Source organism: Corythoichthys intestinalis, chromosome 9 (genome assembly GCF_030265065.1).
Source record: "Corythoichthys intestinalis isolate RoL2023-P3 chromosome 9, ASM3026506v1, whole genome shotgun sequence".
Classification (NCBI taxonomy): domain Eukaryota; kingdom Metazoa; phylum Chordata; class Actinopteri; order Syngnathiformes; family Syngnathidae; genus Corythoichthys; species Corythoichthys intestinalis.
In genome coordinates, this window is record NC_080403.1 from 22713761 (window position 1) to 22731090 (window position 17330).

The 17330-nt window shown below is 38.7% G+C and overlaps 1 protein-coding gene across 1 annotated transcript in view; it reads right to left on the reverse strand.

Moving 5' to 3' along the window:
* LOC130922446 (zinc finger E-box-binding homeobox 2-like) overlaps positions 1-9851 on the reverse strand; it is a 66030-nt gene extending 56179 nt beyond the window's left edge. Inside the window, exon 1 of the mRNA XM_057847265.1 lies at positions 9605-9851. Within this exon, the coding sequence (XP_057703248.1) occupies positions 9605-9662 (58 nt within the window). The 5' untranslated portion in view covers positions 9663-9851. The remainder of the gene's footprint in view (positions 1-9604) is intronic.
* Between the last annotated feature and the right edge of the window lie 7479 nt (positions 9852-17330).

Sequence of the window (17330 nt, forward strand, 5' to 3'; positions counted from 1 at the left end):
GGTGTCACTGTGCATCGGTCAACTATTCAGCATTGTTTGCACAAGGCGATGCGATATAGGAGAGTAATGCGGAAGAAGCCTTTTCTGCGCACATGCCACAGTTGCTTGAGGTACATATGTCAAAGCATATTTGGATAAACCAGCCTTGTTATGCAATAAGGTTCTGTGGACTGATGAAACAAAACATAAGTTACCGTAATTTTTGGCCTATAAGGCGCACCTGACTATAAGCCGCCACTCACCCAATTTAACACGAAAACAGCATTTGTTCATAGATAAGCCGCACTGGACTATGAGCAGCAAATGTCCTCACGGTATTATCGGAAATTTACACCAAAAGATATTAACCGGTAACACCATTTGACAGCGGCATCATAAGATGTCATAAGACCAAATGAACCACAGAAGCTTTGAACCAATGTGCTGCAAAGCTTCATTGCTTCAAGAAGCTTCATTTGGCCATCGCTGCTGCCTTGTAGGAGACAGTCAACCTCTGCTGCCACTCGCTATCAACACTGTTGTTGTCCAACATGACTCCTAGTAGGGATTGCAATGCTACCGATGTAAACAACAATCAAAATTCATGTTCTGCGCTAATTATTTCTTCAGTTACTGTTCCAATTGTTTCATTAATTGCTAGTTATGGTATTTGGTAACACTTTATTTGACAGTGGTGCCATCAAACTGTCATAAGACCATCATAATTATGACATGACACTGCCATGAGCATTAATGCATACTTATGACAGATGTCAATCTATGTCATTGGGCTAATTATCTCAATTTTAAATAGATGTCAAAGATCCGAGCTGGACATAAATGTACTTAGGGAAATTATTGGCCAGATGACACTTAATAACGTCTGTCATAAGCATTCATCAATGGCAATGATAGTGTCATATCATAATTATCTTGTAGCAGTCTTATGACACCGCTGTCAAATAAAGTGTTACCTATTAACCCAATAAATCAACAAATAAGATGCACTGGACTAAGAGCTGTAGGATTAAAAATGAGGGAAAAAGTAGCGGCTTATTGTCCGAAAATTACGGTATTTGGGCATAACAAGGTTGTGGTATGCACCGCATTCCAAGACAAATACTTGCTACCCACAGTAAAATTTGGTGGTGGTTCCACCATGTTATGGGGCTGTGTGTCCAGCGCAGGCACTGGCAATCTTGTTAAAGTAGAAGGTCGCAAGGAGTCCAGTCAGTACCAAAAGATTCTTGCAAACAATGTTCCAGAGTCAGTGACAAAGTGTAAGTTACGCAGCGGCTGGATATTTTACAGTAACGACGCAATAAACCTAAACACTGCTCCAAATCTACTAAGGCATTCATCAGAGGAACAAGTACAACGTTCTAGAATGGCCATCTCAGTCCCCAGACCTGAATATTTTTGAAACTCTGTGGTCTTTTTTTAAGCGGGGTGTCCATGCTTAGCAACCATCAAACCCGACTGAGCTGGAGATGCTTTGTAAAGAAGAATGGTCGAAAATACCTTCAACCTGAATCCAAACCCTCATTGAAAGCTATAGGAAATGTTTAGAGGTTTTTATTTCTGCAAAAGAGGGCTCTACTAAATATTGATCATGTTTTTCTGTAGCGGTGCCTAAATTTATGCACCACCCTATTTGTGTTTAAAACATAATTACACACTGTTTATCCTATAAACTTCATTTCACTTCTCAATTATTACTGTGTTCATGTGCTTAATTATATATTTAGTTGATTTTTTTGTTCTCAACAATCAGTGATTTTCAACGAAAATCTAGAAAATTATTATGGGTACCCATCCTTTTGCATACCACTGTATGTATTAGGGCTGCAGCTATCGATTATTTTAGTAGTCGATTAATCGATGAACTAGTTAGTTCGAATAATCGAGTAATCGGATAAGGAACATGAAAAATTAAAATACCTGGCCTCAAACGGTATAAAAAAAATGAGAATCTATGTACAACAAAAGAACAATTGGCTAATTTACATAGCAAAAGTCCGCTATCTTAAATGCTATAAAATACTAACTTTTTTTTTTTAACAATGCTCCTAACATATGGTTAGGTATGACCCAATATGGTTAGACTCATGTTCCCACAAAAAATGATTAAATATACCTTTTAACTAAATTACGAATGCCTTAAAAAACATTAGCCAAACAAAAACATAGCTTACGTTGGTCTTAACAAAGAGCAGTTGGATTCAGCCATGTAAAATGAGGCAGACCAGAGGGCAGTGTTTCCACCCTAATCTATAAAACTAAATGTAAACAATTTCAAAATAAACCATTACAATGCCACTTTAATTAAACGATTACTCGAAGCAACAAAATTTAATTCGAATATTTTTTTCTTATCAAATACTCGAGATAATCGATTAATCGTTGCAGCACTAGTATGTATACTGTAGATTGTTGCTTGTCGCTTTTCACACAAAACACATGACAAGAGCAAGGAAGAGTGAAACATAAAAAAAAAAAAAAATCTATATTACAATTGCTGAACATGTCTCAGTAGTGTACACCAAGATTATTGGCTGTTTCGACCATTACAGAGACACCCTCACTCGAGGAAGGTCCACTAGGATTGATCAGCTTGACTGTTGACTGTGAAATCATTAGAAATGGCCCGAGTCAGCTGATTTTGAGGATCTGGTGATTAGGCATTTATTTTGCAAAGCATATTAAGCAAATTGGAACATAAGTATAAAGTTAAGTTAAAATAAATAGGAAAAAAAATAACAAAATATTCTAAATAAAATGTAAAGAAATGCAGTCCTTTAGGTAAGCATAAACCCACAGCCACAGCTCAACATTATTACCATCAGAGCAAAAATAATGTAATTATTTTCCATGAAAAGCACATGTGTATGACTCGTATCATATTTACAATATACACACACACTCTTTCTCGACACAGACAGTTGCCAGAGGGAAAAAAACACTGCATGTTTTACCACCGCTAGACACTGAACACACTGGAGTTAACTCTAGTAGCTGGTGGGAAACGTTCATGAGAGTGTTTACTAACTTTTAATTTTGTATAAACGGGAATTCATATCGGAGGTATTGCCTTCTCGGCAGCCACCCTCCGCAAACATGACTGTTGGCCCTCCTCCTCTAAGCCGCGGCCGTCTGTAACTTTTCTGTAGCCAAAGTATTCCCATACCAGCGATTTCATTTTCTTTGATGGGGGGAGAAAGTTCAGGAGTTTCACCTCCTCCAGCCATCATGTAGCACAGCTGACTCACTGACACTGACGAACAACTGGTAGGGGAGAGTTGGGCCTTGCAGCTGCAAGCGATGGATTTCTCCCTGCATTTTGGGGACATAAAAAATAGCTAATACCTAAGGGGGACAGTATGACTGAAATTTTTTGCGGTTTTGAAACCTTGACTTTTTCATACCACGGTATACCTTGAAACCAGCAATAGGCACATGTCTACTGCTGATACTGAATCCCAAACTGATACCTTGGCATATCCAAATGTCTTTCTATCCCCACTTTTAACCAGGCTAACATTATAGCCATATGAAATTGTTATCAGAACAGTGGATTCAATGGAGCGGGGGGAAAGAAATCCCTTTTTCGTTTCGCCAGTCATGCAGTACAAAATAGGTTTGCAAACAAATTCTGTTTATATACTTTGTTTTACATAAACTTATATTTAAAAAAAAAAATCTTCCAATATGATAACTTGAGCTTGGTTTTGATTTCCTAGACTTTTTTGCTGTCACTGGACATTTACACTTTGCTCTTTAAAGTTTGTTTCAGTATCATTAGGATTATTTTGTTTCTTATTACTCACTGCCATTGACGACGATAGACATCAAATACATTTCAAATGGGAAGGCTGACATTGATCGTGCTACACTGCCAATGGCGACGATAGATATGCAATCCAATTTGACTAAGGGGCTGGGAGCGATCACTGGCAACCCTCTCAGTCAAAATGGATTGGGCATCTAACACCGTTAATGGCACCCAATAAGTTGATAAATAAAAATGGATTACGGTAATACAATTTCAAAAACAAATTTTATGGGACCCAATTCCGATCCCCTGGAAATGTCTTGATCAGGCCCGATTTCCAACCACGTGATCAAACCCGGGACATCCCTACTCAGCATGTTTAGTTTACTGCTTGAATGTCAGTTGTGACTGCCAGCAGCTCGTATATGAATGTGCTTATTCGGTATTAGACAACCATAAGTGATAAAAGTGCACTGGCAGCTACATGCAGCAACCAGACGATTAGTTATTAACCAAAAATGTAAAAACCTGTATCAACTACACTGCTCAGTGGGAAATTGGTTCTTTCGTGCCATCTTCTCACGCCCAGTAAATGCTTTTGCCGTCTCCGGCTCTGTCAACCACATCAGCACCCCACTTCTGTCATCATCCTCGTCTCGGTCTCTCTTCGGTGCCCCCACCCGCTGGGTCTGACACCCCTCCAAAAAACGCCTCCCGCTAATAAACCGTGGTGCCATTGCTCCTTGCTGCCGTCTCGCTCATCCTGGACCACCGATGCAAACGACCCAACCCACTCCCACCTCTACAGTGCGAGCATGTCCATCTCTCTTGTTCTAAACTTTTCCCCCTTTTTCTTTTTTTTTTTTTTTTTTTTTTTTGCGGCTTGGGTCCTTTGTGTGTACAGTGTGCTATGCTCACTGTGGCAGCAATGTGCCAGAAAAAGCCACACAAACACACATATGTACACGCGCACACTCACACTCATACACCGTCGCAAGACGCACAGCTGGGCCCCAGCTGCACACAAAGACTGGGGTTTGGAAATCAATGAAGGAGAAAGAAGAAAAGGGGAAAGGAGTTTAAATAAATTGGCACTTGAAAAAAGAAGAAAAAGAGGGAGCAAAGCGGCTGAGGGGAGGAGAGAGAAAGCCCTCCTTTAAAAAAAAAAAAAAAGACGAATCAGCTCAACAACATGGTGAAGCTGTTTCGATGGACGACACAAAGGAGCTAAATGTGTAACGCAAGCCTTCATCCGCTTCAAAGGCTTCAATGAGTAGACAGCGGAAAAGATGCGCGCACTTTTTGGCGGCCGAGGGCAAGTCAAGGGAGCACAGGAGGTGTGTTGCCTTTAATTCACTCTGAAAACTTTCAAGCAACAGGAGAGTAGAGTGGAGGATGAACAGGCCTAATTTGGATCAGCAACTTGTAACCTTTGAATATACATGAATTTTGTCGCTTAAAAGTCTTATGGGAATAAAGTTTTATATTTTCAAGACCAACTAAAGTATGAAAGTAAAAAGAGATTTTTATGGGAGGGAGTCAAAAGTTGCAATCTTTTTCAGAATTTTTGGATCTTTTTGAGAAAAAGGTTTCAGCCTTGTAAACTGAGCCATTTAAAAACAGCAATATCAACAAAAATAACAATGAACTGTATTTTCCGTACCATAAGGCACACCATCATTGAATGGCCTATTTTAAAACTGTTTCTCCGCCCGTCTGCGTGGCTGTCGCGCGCCCGGTGGGGCTTGCGTGCTGCTGGATGTGGTAGGGCATGCTCGGGTTGGGGGTTCCGGTGCCGGGATTGGCGATGCGGCGGCGTAGGGTTGGTCGCCAACGGGCTTACACTCATAAGAGATTCACACGATTACTGGGTTCTAGATCACAGAACTGATTTGTGTACACTCTACCCCTTTCAATCACTTAGCTTATAGTCTTATAGACACCCCCACCCCCATTCTCCTCTTTCACTGGCCAATTGGCCCCCACATGGTGTAAACCGGAAATACATCTCGCTGACGATAGCACCAGCATATTAGTAACTAGTTTAGATGTTCAATGTATTTCTTGTTGTTGTTTGTGTATGTGTTTCTTTTCTTTCTTCTCTTGTATTTCTTTTCTTCTGTCCCCCCATAATCCCTTCCTGTTCGCTGCTTTGTCATAATAAAAAGGTATTTTGAATGATCACAATGGGAGTATGTCAGACTCTCCATGTGAAACATTAAAACAGTTCAGAATCCGGGCACTTAGACTTCCATTCTCTGTGTCAAACAGCTGAACAGGACAGGTTTTAAAAATAAATAAATAAATAAATAAAACTGTTTTCATACAATATATAGGGCGCACCGCATTATAAGGTGCAGTTGTAGTAGTAGTAGTAGTAGTGGTTAGGGTTGCATTATACATTCACTTGATGGTGCTGTGCTAAAGGGAATTTCACGCGCTGATTAACCAATATTGACCCCTACATAAGGCGCATCGGATTATAAGGCGCATTATCTGCTTTTGAGAAAATTGAAGGCTTTGAGGTGCATCTTATAGTTCGGAAAATACGGTACCTCTTTCTGTTACTATGCCGATTTTGCTTCACCTAGGTCATAATACGTGAACGTTGAACCAAGGCAACCAGACTCTTCTTGTTTATTTAATGTGTTTTTTTCTGGGGTGTACAACCACCTGTGGTATCCTAATGTGTGAAATTATTTGACTTGTGGACTGTTGTTTTTTGTTTTTGTGTTGTCACGTTGTTATAAAATCTGTATAATCAATAAAGATATTGTGGAAAAAAAATATGGCAACTACACTATTTGTAAAGACTGTGCCTAATTTTCCTCATCCAAGGCATTGATTAAAGGCAAAAAGGCAATAAATTCTCAACCTGCACCAATCGGAGCAGGTCAACAGACGTACTTTTTCAGTACCTATTTTTATTCACATTTTTGCCTTTATTCAACACGCTTGTAGCACTTTAGCTTTTTCTGCAATTGGCAAAAGTAGTGACTTCAAGCAACAATGGGTCTTTTCAGTTTTGGTCAATTTTAGCAACGCAGGTGGACAAAAGTGGTAGTGTTTTTCCTTAAGGAAGACTGTGTTTCCCATGTTTCCCATAGTGTCATAAAATCCTGATCTCCCGGTCGCCTGCAGAGGGATTAAACGACATTTCTGTTTCCAGCGGCTGTGTGAAGGATGAATATTAATGAGATAATGAATCCAGTTGTGGCTAAACAATAGCATATGATGATGTTGACAATAAGAAACGTTTGATTTTGTACCGTATTCTTTTTTTGTCTCATTGGACAAAACCTTTTGTCTCTTTTGTTGCTCTGCCATCTTTGCAGAATTTGCGCGAAAGCGTTCACATCAACTTCCATCTTTATTACGAATGGAAAAAGGGGGACGTGACATATGCCGGAAACAGTCGGCACATTTGTAGTTTTTTTGTACGGCAGGGTCCCTGCCACCCTCCTCAAAAATTCTTGTCATTTATGTTTTTACATTTCATCTATTTTTCTTAGAATTTTTGAAGCATGACTTTACATTGCACTCGTGTGACCGTACGACTCTTGGCAAAAAATGCAATCTCCCAGTGCTAAATTTTATGTCCATCGACAACAGAGCAGGTTATCTAAGGTTGCCATTACAAGTCATCGTATGATTAAAGCAATCCTGAATATGGGATTTAAACATTATTATTCCTGAAAAAGAATGGTTTGGTGGATTATACTTGACAATGTGGACATATAAATTGTATGAATATAGTCGCAGAATTTAGTGGTAGACTTTGATGTCCTTTTTGATATATGTAAACATTTGGTAATGCCCTCCCATACGGTGGGAAATCTTTCAGAAACTAAGTACCCTCCTATATATCAACAACGGTCTTATGAACGTCTAATGGATTACAAGATACAAAAAGCCAAAATCGGCAACCACTGTCCTTACCATTTTTCTGTGGACTGTTTCATATTCATTTTATTTTGCATAGACAAATAGTGACAAATGTTGTCATCTTCCAACTTGCGTACAAATTTGAGTTACCTTGCCACGGTGGTAAACCGATATCGTGCTTTGGTTATTAGCATTTATTAAGATGTTCGACGTTGAAGACTTATTCTCCAGAGCCATGTCAATGTCGTGTTTGATGATTATATTGACATCTGGCAAGATTATCTCTGTGATGAATGGATATTATCGTGACTCATGTAAAGAATTTTTGATGGTTTGGATACGAAATTGTTTAAAAGTCATCGTTTCAGACCACACCGCTTGTGCCAAAACACAAAAGGAGTGCTAACTTCCCCAGGTTGCTTGATATTGCTCAGCACTGACAGTTTTACTGGAGGGCGGACAGAGACGCACAGTGGATAGGCGCCTCGGAAAAAGTCAAAAGCTCGCCTCAGATCAGTTTTTCTCTCCTCTTCTGGTTTGGAAAAGCTCCCGCGCATCGACGTCCTGAGACTCCTGAGCTGCCAGATTCGTTTGGTTTTATCAAGGATCCTTAACGCTGGTCCCGCAGCCAAGCGCATTCCAAACACTGCACGCATTTGCACGCTGGCGTCACAGTAATATCGCCTACAATTGACAGCAAAGGCGATTACTGGCCGTGGGGAATACGTGTAAAACAGGACCTGATGATACTTTGAAGATGTCCTATTAAATATAACTGCCCAAACTTGTTTCATATTGGTTGCGTCTGTCTCACTTTTTTTTGTCCGATGACAACTTCAACGTGTCTGTGATGTTGTTGATCTGCGAAATTGTGTGAGGTTGGTCGACAAACTGTTACGTGAGGGTCAAAGGTGGCTGCCTGCCCACGGTAAGTGTGGCTATGTGTGTGTCAATGCTCACACTCAGGTGACATTCACAATGAAAAAAAAGGGACCCCTAAATAAACCATAGCGTAGAAGTAAACGCCTGACAGTTCCGTGTCGGATGGAGGGCAAACAAGCATACACTTAATACCTTCTAATTTGTATTTCATCAGAAATGAAGCAACTCATTTTAATTGCTTTTAAGGCATTAAGGCAATTTGTGGAAGAAGCATCTAGCTGAACAGAACATATGCTTGTATGAATGACAACTATGGAGCCCATTTGTGTTATAGAAAGCCCTCCAGGGCCTTCCGCTATGTTCAGACACTGGAACTAAGTCTCCATCAGCTGGTCGATGGCGTAAATATAGAAGCGCATTAGCAGCAAACCACATAAGACGGGACCCTCCATACTTAGCAATTATTTTTTTAATGCAATTTGAAACGCTATTCATTTCTTTTTTTCACTTTGCGTGACCACCATAATGGATTTAACCATCAAAAGTATGATGTGCAGACAGTCGCCTCATGACTCCTATAATGTAACCCCGGTCTGTTTTTCAAGTCCCCTTTTTAGTCACGCTTTCAATCATAACAAAATCATGTCTAAGATGCTCTGACTTAAAAAGAAATAAAAAATACTAAGGGGACTTAGGAGACAATGCACATTGGTCTGCAAGCTTGTGTGTGTGCAACAACACAATAAAAAGTATTTCAACACGTATGACAAACTACTCCTCAGATTTGTCCAAGTAGTATTTGACAAATGACGCTGTAAATCGTTATTAAAAAAAAAAAAAAAAAAGCCCAAAGTGGCACCTGACGTCACATTTATCAGCTTTTACTGTTGCTTAAAACTCACTTATTGCCGAGCATCTTTTAACAAGGTGCGCACGCACAAAAAATAACATTCAACAAGTTAAAAGGAAGGCAAACTTAAAGTTAGAAAGCCGTTTAGTTATCAAATATCAATGTGTGGATGCCATCCTCCTTCCACATCCACATCCACTCGCACCCATCATTCACACCCCAGCCCAGCCGCTTACCTCGACTTCTCCTCGGGTTGGCTTGTTTCCTCCTCTTGCCCCGACTTTCCTCCGTCATGGTCGCGGCCCGAGTGCGGAGGGGGGACTCGGGGTGGGGGGGAGTCCCGTGGAAAGCGGCGGCGCGAGTGCGGTGCTTTCCGTCCGGCGTGGCAGCCTCGGGATACAAGAGGAAAGGGGAGATAGGGAAAAAGAGGGAAAGAGCGGAGAGGGAGGCATCGCATTCACGCCCAGCGGGACACCCACAGCTCGTGATGGGACTCCACGCGGGTGGGGGTAACGAGTACTTGAAACGTCATCAGCACAGGTTGACACGTACGGAGTTAAAATATTACCAAAGCGTATTGTTTAATTTTTTAAAATATATTTATAATTAATAGTAATATATGTGTGAGACATTTATGCGTTATCCAATACAAGTGGCCAAAAAATATACTGTATGTGTGAAACACATTAGTCATTTAAATTAATTTAACTAAGCCACACCCCCGTAAATGTAGATCTGCCAATCAGCAGCGCAGATGTTAAACATAATTCTTGCTAAGAGCCGATGACGGATTAACCCCTTCAGGTAGAGTGCTCACTACAGTGGACAGCTATTCAAAATTTGACATTTCAGACATTCAACCCTTTAATGCCTGCAACATGACGCAATTGTCAGAGAATCTCAACATTTGAAAAATAAGGTCTTAATGAAACCTTTTTTTCAAATTTATAAAAAAGAAAAAAAAATATATATATATATAATAAGTGCTCTTATATCAATAACCCTTGCTAAATTTTCTCATGGAACCTGCAGATGCATGAGTTGACTTGCATCCATTATTATTATTTTTTTTTTTTGAGGAAAGATATTTCAAAATTCTTAATTAGTCTCAAAATCATGAAATTCTAAGTGTATCAAATGTGATACATTTAGCAAGAAGGGGTTAACCCTTCATAGAGCAAGTGACTATGTTTGGTTGTTAAAAATAACCTTAAATATGACCGATTATATATGTATATGTATATGTATAGCGGAAAACACTCAGGTGACTTGAAGTTCCACTCTAAGACCCCCAATTTGGCCAAATTTCAAAATTGTCCGATATGCACGTGTGATATATTATTATTTAAACAGGAGGGAATTAAAAATGAAAATAAAAATTAAACAGCAAAACCCTAACTAGAGGTGAGAGCATGAGAGAGCATGATTTAAAACGCTATAATTTTAACGAGATATTATCGCGTATTTACCTTGTTTCGATCCAAAAACTCTATGTAGCATATATCACCGAGTATCAAGAAACAGCTGTGAATGGCCACAGTCAGATTTTTGGGGGATTTTATAGAAGAAACATGGTAATATAACAAGGGTCGCAATGCAGAAATCGCAGACATCAAGGAGAGGTCGGGATTTTCTTTTTCATGTATTTACCCTTTTAAACGTTTTTTTCTTTCCCAATTTTTCTTTGTTTGAATCGATTATTTATCATCCAAAATATCAGGGAAAATGCGACAGTAACAACAACAAAAAAAATACTATTTAGCGATAGTTATGAGGTAGATATCCGTGACTTATTTACAGACACCAGTTTTTCCATTGTGACGTAATTATTTTAAAAGTTTAAAATATGCGCGAGAATAATTTTTTAAGTTTTTTTTTTCTTTAAACGAAATATTAGACATCAATTTATGATTCTAAGCTAAAAATGGCACACATTTAGAATAATAAATTTATTACCTTCTTTATTTGGCTGGGTTGAAACAAAAGCGGTTGCGCGACGTCTGTAAATGGGGGTTTCCAGGGAAAAACGGACAAATTAAAAATAGTTCTGGGACTTAATGCGCCATGCATCTGCTATGGCAGCATAGAGACATATTGTTCTATCAAACACAACAGTTCTTTTGGCTTAAAATACAGCAGTTTATTTTAAAGAGGAGTGTAAGAGCAGAAACTGCTTTTTGTCAGTCTTGTCTGTGTTTTCCGCTATATATATATATATATATATATATATATATATACACGTATATACCATGAGAGACAGAATGTGGGGGGAAAAAAAGTATTTGGTCAATACCAAAAGTTCATCTCAATACTTTGTTATGTACCCTTTGTTGGCAATAACAGAGGCCAAACGTTTTCTGTAACTCTTCACAAGCTTTTCACACACTGTTGCTGGTATTTTGGCCCATTCCTCCATGTAGATCTCCTCTACAGCAGTGATGTTTTGGGGCTGTCGTTGGGCAACACGGACTTTCAACTCCCTCTGCAGATTTTCTATGGTGTTGGTGACTGACTGGCTAGGCCACTCCAGCACCTTGAAATGCTTCTTACGAAGCCACTCCTTTGTTGCCCTGGCTGTGTGTTTGGATCATTGTCATGCTGAAAGACCCAGCCACGTCTAATCTTCAATGCCCTGGCTGATGGAAGGAGATTTTCACTCAAAATCACTCGATACATAGCCCCATTCATTCTTTCCTTTACACAGATCAGTCGTCCTGGTCCCGTTGCAGAAAAACAGCCCCAAAGCATGATGTTTCCACGACCATGCTTCACAGTGGGTATGGTGTTCTTTGGATGCAATTCAGTATTCATTTTCCCCCAAACACGAGAACCTGTGTTTCTACCAAAAAGTTCTATTTTGGTTTCATCTGTCCATAACACATTCTCCCAGTCCTCTTCTGGATCATCCAAATGCTCTCTAGCGAACCGCAGACGGGCCTGGACGTGTACTTTCTTCAGCAGGGGGACACGTCTGGCAGTGCAGGATTTGAGTCACTGGCACATTGTGTTACTGATAGTAGCCTTTGTTACTGTGGTCCCAGCTCTCTGTAGGTCATCCACTAGGTCCCCCCGTGTGGATATGGGATTTTTGCTCACCGTTCTTGTTAACATTTTGACACCACGGGGTGAGATCTTGCATGGAGCCCCAGATCGAGGGAGATTATCAGTGGCCTTGTATGTCTTCCATTTTCTAATAATTGCTCCCACAGTTGATTTCTTTACACCAAGCATTTTACCAATTGCAGATTCCGTCTTCCCAGCCTGGTGCAGGTCTACAATTTTGTCTCTGGTGCCCTTCGACAGCTCTTTGGTCTTGGCCATAGTGGAGTTTGAAGTGTGACTGACTGAGGTTGTGGACAGGTGTCTTTTATACCGATAATGAGTTAAAACAGGTGTAATTAATACAGGTAACGAGTGCAGCCTTGTTAGACCTCGTTAGAAGAAGTTAGACCTCTTTGACAGCCAGAAATCTTGCTCTTTTTTTTTGGATGAGCAAATAGTTACTTTCCACTCTAATTCTGAAATAAATTCTTTAAAAATCAAACAATGTGATTTTCTGTTTATTTTTCTTCCACATTCTGTCTCTCATGGTTGAGGTTTTACCCATGTTGACAATTACAGGCCTCTCTAATCTTTTCAAGTCGGAGAACTTGCACAATTGGTGGTTGACTAAATACTTATTTGCCCCACTGTGTGTATATATATATATATATATATATATATATATATATATTTGTAGTGTCTCCAAGGACAATGCCAAGACTGTTTAATATGATGCTCGCCACACTAGTTGCTAACGTTTTACCCAAAGGTGAATGCTATGCTAACGCTCCGAGCCACCAAGCCAGACTGAGATGGGTTGGCCACATTCAGAGGAGAGATAGTTAGTATATTGGCAAAAGGATGCTGAATTTCCATATATCATGCAGGACGTCTTGAGGACGACCAAAGAGGAGGTTTATGGATGTAGTTAATGAGGACATGAAGGTAGTTGGTGTGAGAGCAGAGGATGCAGAGGACAGGGCTAGATGGAGACACTGCTTCGCTGTGGCGACCGCTGACGGGAAAAGCCGAAAGGAAAAGAAAAGGACTCACTACTGAAAAAAAAATAACGCCGTTAGAAACGCCATTATTCTCTCACATCGTTATTAAAAACACTGATTAAACCCATTGAATCAATGATAGCAACAACCAGACAAAACTTTGAAGAAAGAAAATTCATTCTCAAATGCTACTGGAAATATGAAAATGCAGTTCAAGTGTGAACATGTCAAGTTATTACCTGCAAAAGGATGTATACATTTTTTGGGACACCCTGTATATATACATGTTTTTAAATTGATTAATAAATATATTGTATTTTATACATGTATATACTATATAAATATATATATATTAAATATAAAAACATTTTAAATGAGAATGCTCATGTTTCAATACCATATACGGCTCTATCTATTTTGATTGGGACCTCAATGAACGTCCATGGCATTCAATGGCAGCCAGTGGGTTAAATGAGTGCCCTGTATGGTTAAGAAAAAAAAAAAAATACAATTTGCATGTAAAACTTAGATTTTCCAGCAAAATATTCAAGGTTTTATCCAATAACAATGCTTGTAACTCAAAGCACTTCTGCCATTAATAAGAGGGGAAAACACCAACGAAAACAGATTCATAGTATTTCATTGAAGTGGTACTTTTTCAGGTTTGAAAATTTAAATCAGTGGTGTCCAAACTACGGCCAGTGGTCCAACTGCTGCCCGCTGCCCAGTTTTATTGGCCTGCTGCACATTCTAAAAATCGCATTGAATATGGCCCACACAAGATGCTTAAATTCAGCCTACAATTCTACTGTACTTCTGAGCTTTTAGCCTAGATGGCACTACTCACTCAAACAGTGCCTCTTCATTCGGGTAGGGGTGAAAACCTGAAAATTCAAATAGAAAACTGCACAGAATTTAATCTTATTTTACATAAGTACATTCATATTAAAAAAAAATAAAAATCCAATGTCATATATACAGAGCTGGCCAAAAGTATTGGCAGCCCTGCAATATAATGATTGCAATTACAAATGCGTTGGTAGTAGTATCTTTATTTATTTTACTTGGAATGAAAAAACACAAAAGAGAATGGGGAAAAAAATTAAATCATTATCATTTTACACAAAACTCCAAAAATGGGCTGGACAAAAGTATCGGCACCCTTTAAAAAAACCATGTGATGCTTCTCTAATTTGTGTAATTAACAGCAAATGTTACTTAGCTGTGGCACATAACAGGTGGTGGCAATAACCAAATCACACTTGCAGCCAGTTAAAATGGATTAAAGTTCACTCAACCTCTGTCCTGTGTCCTTGTGTGTACCACATTGAGCATGTAGAAAAGAAAGAAGACTAAAGAACTGTCTGAGGACTTGAGAAGCCAAATTGTGAGGAAGTATGGGCAATCTCAAGGCTACAAGTCCATCTCCAAAGACCTGGATGTTCCTGTGTCTAGCTTGAGCAGTGTCCTCAATAAGTTTAAAGCCCATGGCACTGTGGCTAACCTCCCTAGATCTGGATAGAAAACAAAAATAGACGAGATTTCAATGAAAGTTTATGCCAATGGTGGATAAAGAACCTCAACTAACATCCAAACAATTTCAAGTCTGAAGACTACCAACACATTTTGCAGCATAATGAAGGGCCCAGTGGGAGAAAGCTGGGTCTCTCTCAGAGGTCATGGGTCTTCCAGCAGGACAATGACCCAAAACACTTCAAAAAGTGTTAGAAAATGGTTTGAGAGAAAGCACTGGAGACTTCGAAATTGGCCAGTAATGGTTCCAGACCTGAATCCCATAGAACACCTGTGGAGAGATCTGAAAATGGCAGTTTGGAGAAGGCACCCTTCAAATCTCAGAGACCTGGAGCAGTTGGCCAAAGAATGGTCTAAAATTCCAGCAGAGCATGGAAAGAAACTCATTGATGGATACCAGAAGCGGTTGTTCGTATTAGGTTGAGGGTGCCAATATTTTTGTCTGGCCCATTTTTGGAGTTTTGTGTGAAAGATAATAATTAAAAAAAAAAAGTTCATTCTCTTTTGTGACTTTTCATTGCAAGCAAAATAAATGAAGATATTACTACCAAAGCATTTGTAATTGCATTTTCTGGGAGAAATTGAGCATTATATGACAGAATTGCAAGGGTGCCAATACTTTTGGCCAGCACTGTACATAGAAAAAAACGATATACTGTATATACAGTATATAGGGTGTGACAAAATATCAAAATGGTGATATATCATGATACTTTGCATCCCAAAAGGTTATCGATATGCTCCTGCTAAGAATCGAGATACTGTATCGTTTTGAAAAGGTGTCAATGTCTTAAAAAAATAAAATAAATAACCAACAAGTTGCTAACAAAATCTTCCACCATAATAGTGTCTCAGTTAACTGCAAGGCTGCATTGACGGTGCTCGACGCCCAATCCATTTAGACTGGGAATGTTCGTTCATTCGAAACCACCTGTTCTGTAACTCAAACAGGAAAAACTCATAAAATACCGCAAAATCAACAGGAAGTAACTGAAAATCAAAAGGTAAATGACCTTAAATGGCCCAAAATTACTCATTGCCTGGGATTGACTGCCACTACCGGTCATAGGCGTTGTGGGAGGATGGCAGAGAATGAACGAATGTTCTTTCGCGGCCATCCTCCCAGTTCAAACGGATTGGTCGTCTACTAGTGAAAAAACTCATTCCAATTCACAGCAAAAGCTTTTTTTTCTGTTTATTAGTTGTTTGTAGAATATCCTAGAATGATTTCCTGACCAATGTATCGATAATTGTTGTATCGCCATATTGTTATTGTGAGCTTTTTTTCGCGTATCGTATCGTGAGATACCAAGAGGTTCCCATACCTAATATATATATATATATATTAGGCCTGTCAAAATTATTGCGTTAACGGGCGGTAATTAATTTTTAAAAATTAATCACGTTAAAATATTTGACGCAATTAACGCACATGCCCCGCTCAGATTAATATGACAGAAGTCTAATGTCCGCTTGTTACTTGTTTTTTGTTATTTGGCGCCCTCTGCTGGCGCTTGGGTCCAAATTATTTTATAGGTTTGGGGAGTGAGCTTGGTGTAATGACATCAACAATGGCGAGCTACTAGTTTATTTTTTGATTGAATTTTTTACAAATTTTAATAAAACGATAACATTAAGAGGGGTTTTAATATAAAATTTCTATAACTTGTACTAACATTTATCTTTTAAGAACTACAAGTTTTTCTATCTATGGATCGCTCTAAGAGAATGTTAATAATGTTAAAGCCATCTTGTTGATTTGTTGTTATAATAAACAAATACAGTACTTATGTACCGTATGTTGAATGTATATATCCGTCTTGTGTCTTATCTTTTCATTCCAACAATAATTTACAGAAAAATATGGCATATTTTATAGATGGTTTGAATTGCGATTAATTACTATTAATTAATTTTTAAGCTGTAATTAACTCGATTAAAAATTTTAATCGTTTGACAGCCCTAATATATATATATATATATATATATATATATATATATATATATATTAGGGCTTATATATATATTATTATGGCTTATATATTAATTAATTAAAAATTAATTAATCGTAATTAATCGCAATTAATCGCAAACCATCTATAACATATGCCATATTTTTCTGTAAATTATATATTCTGTAAAATAATTTGTTGGAATGGAAAGATAAGACACAAGATGGATATACTGTATACATTCAACATACGGTACATAAGGACTGTAGTGGGCATTTCACTCTACTGTCAATTAAATCTGTCTATGCTGTCCTCGCTCCGAAGCGTCTACTTTTTCCAAAGCTAGACAGCTAGTGAACGACGCCTTAACAATCAGACTTTTTCCTTTTTCATCTGATTTATTAATAAAATGGCCTCAAACCACTGTCCTCTTT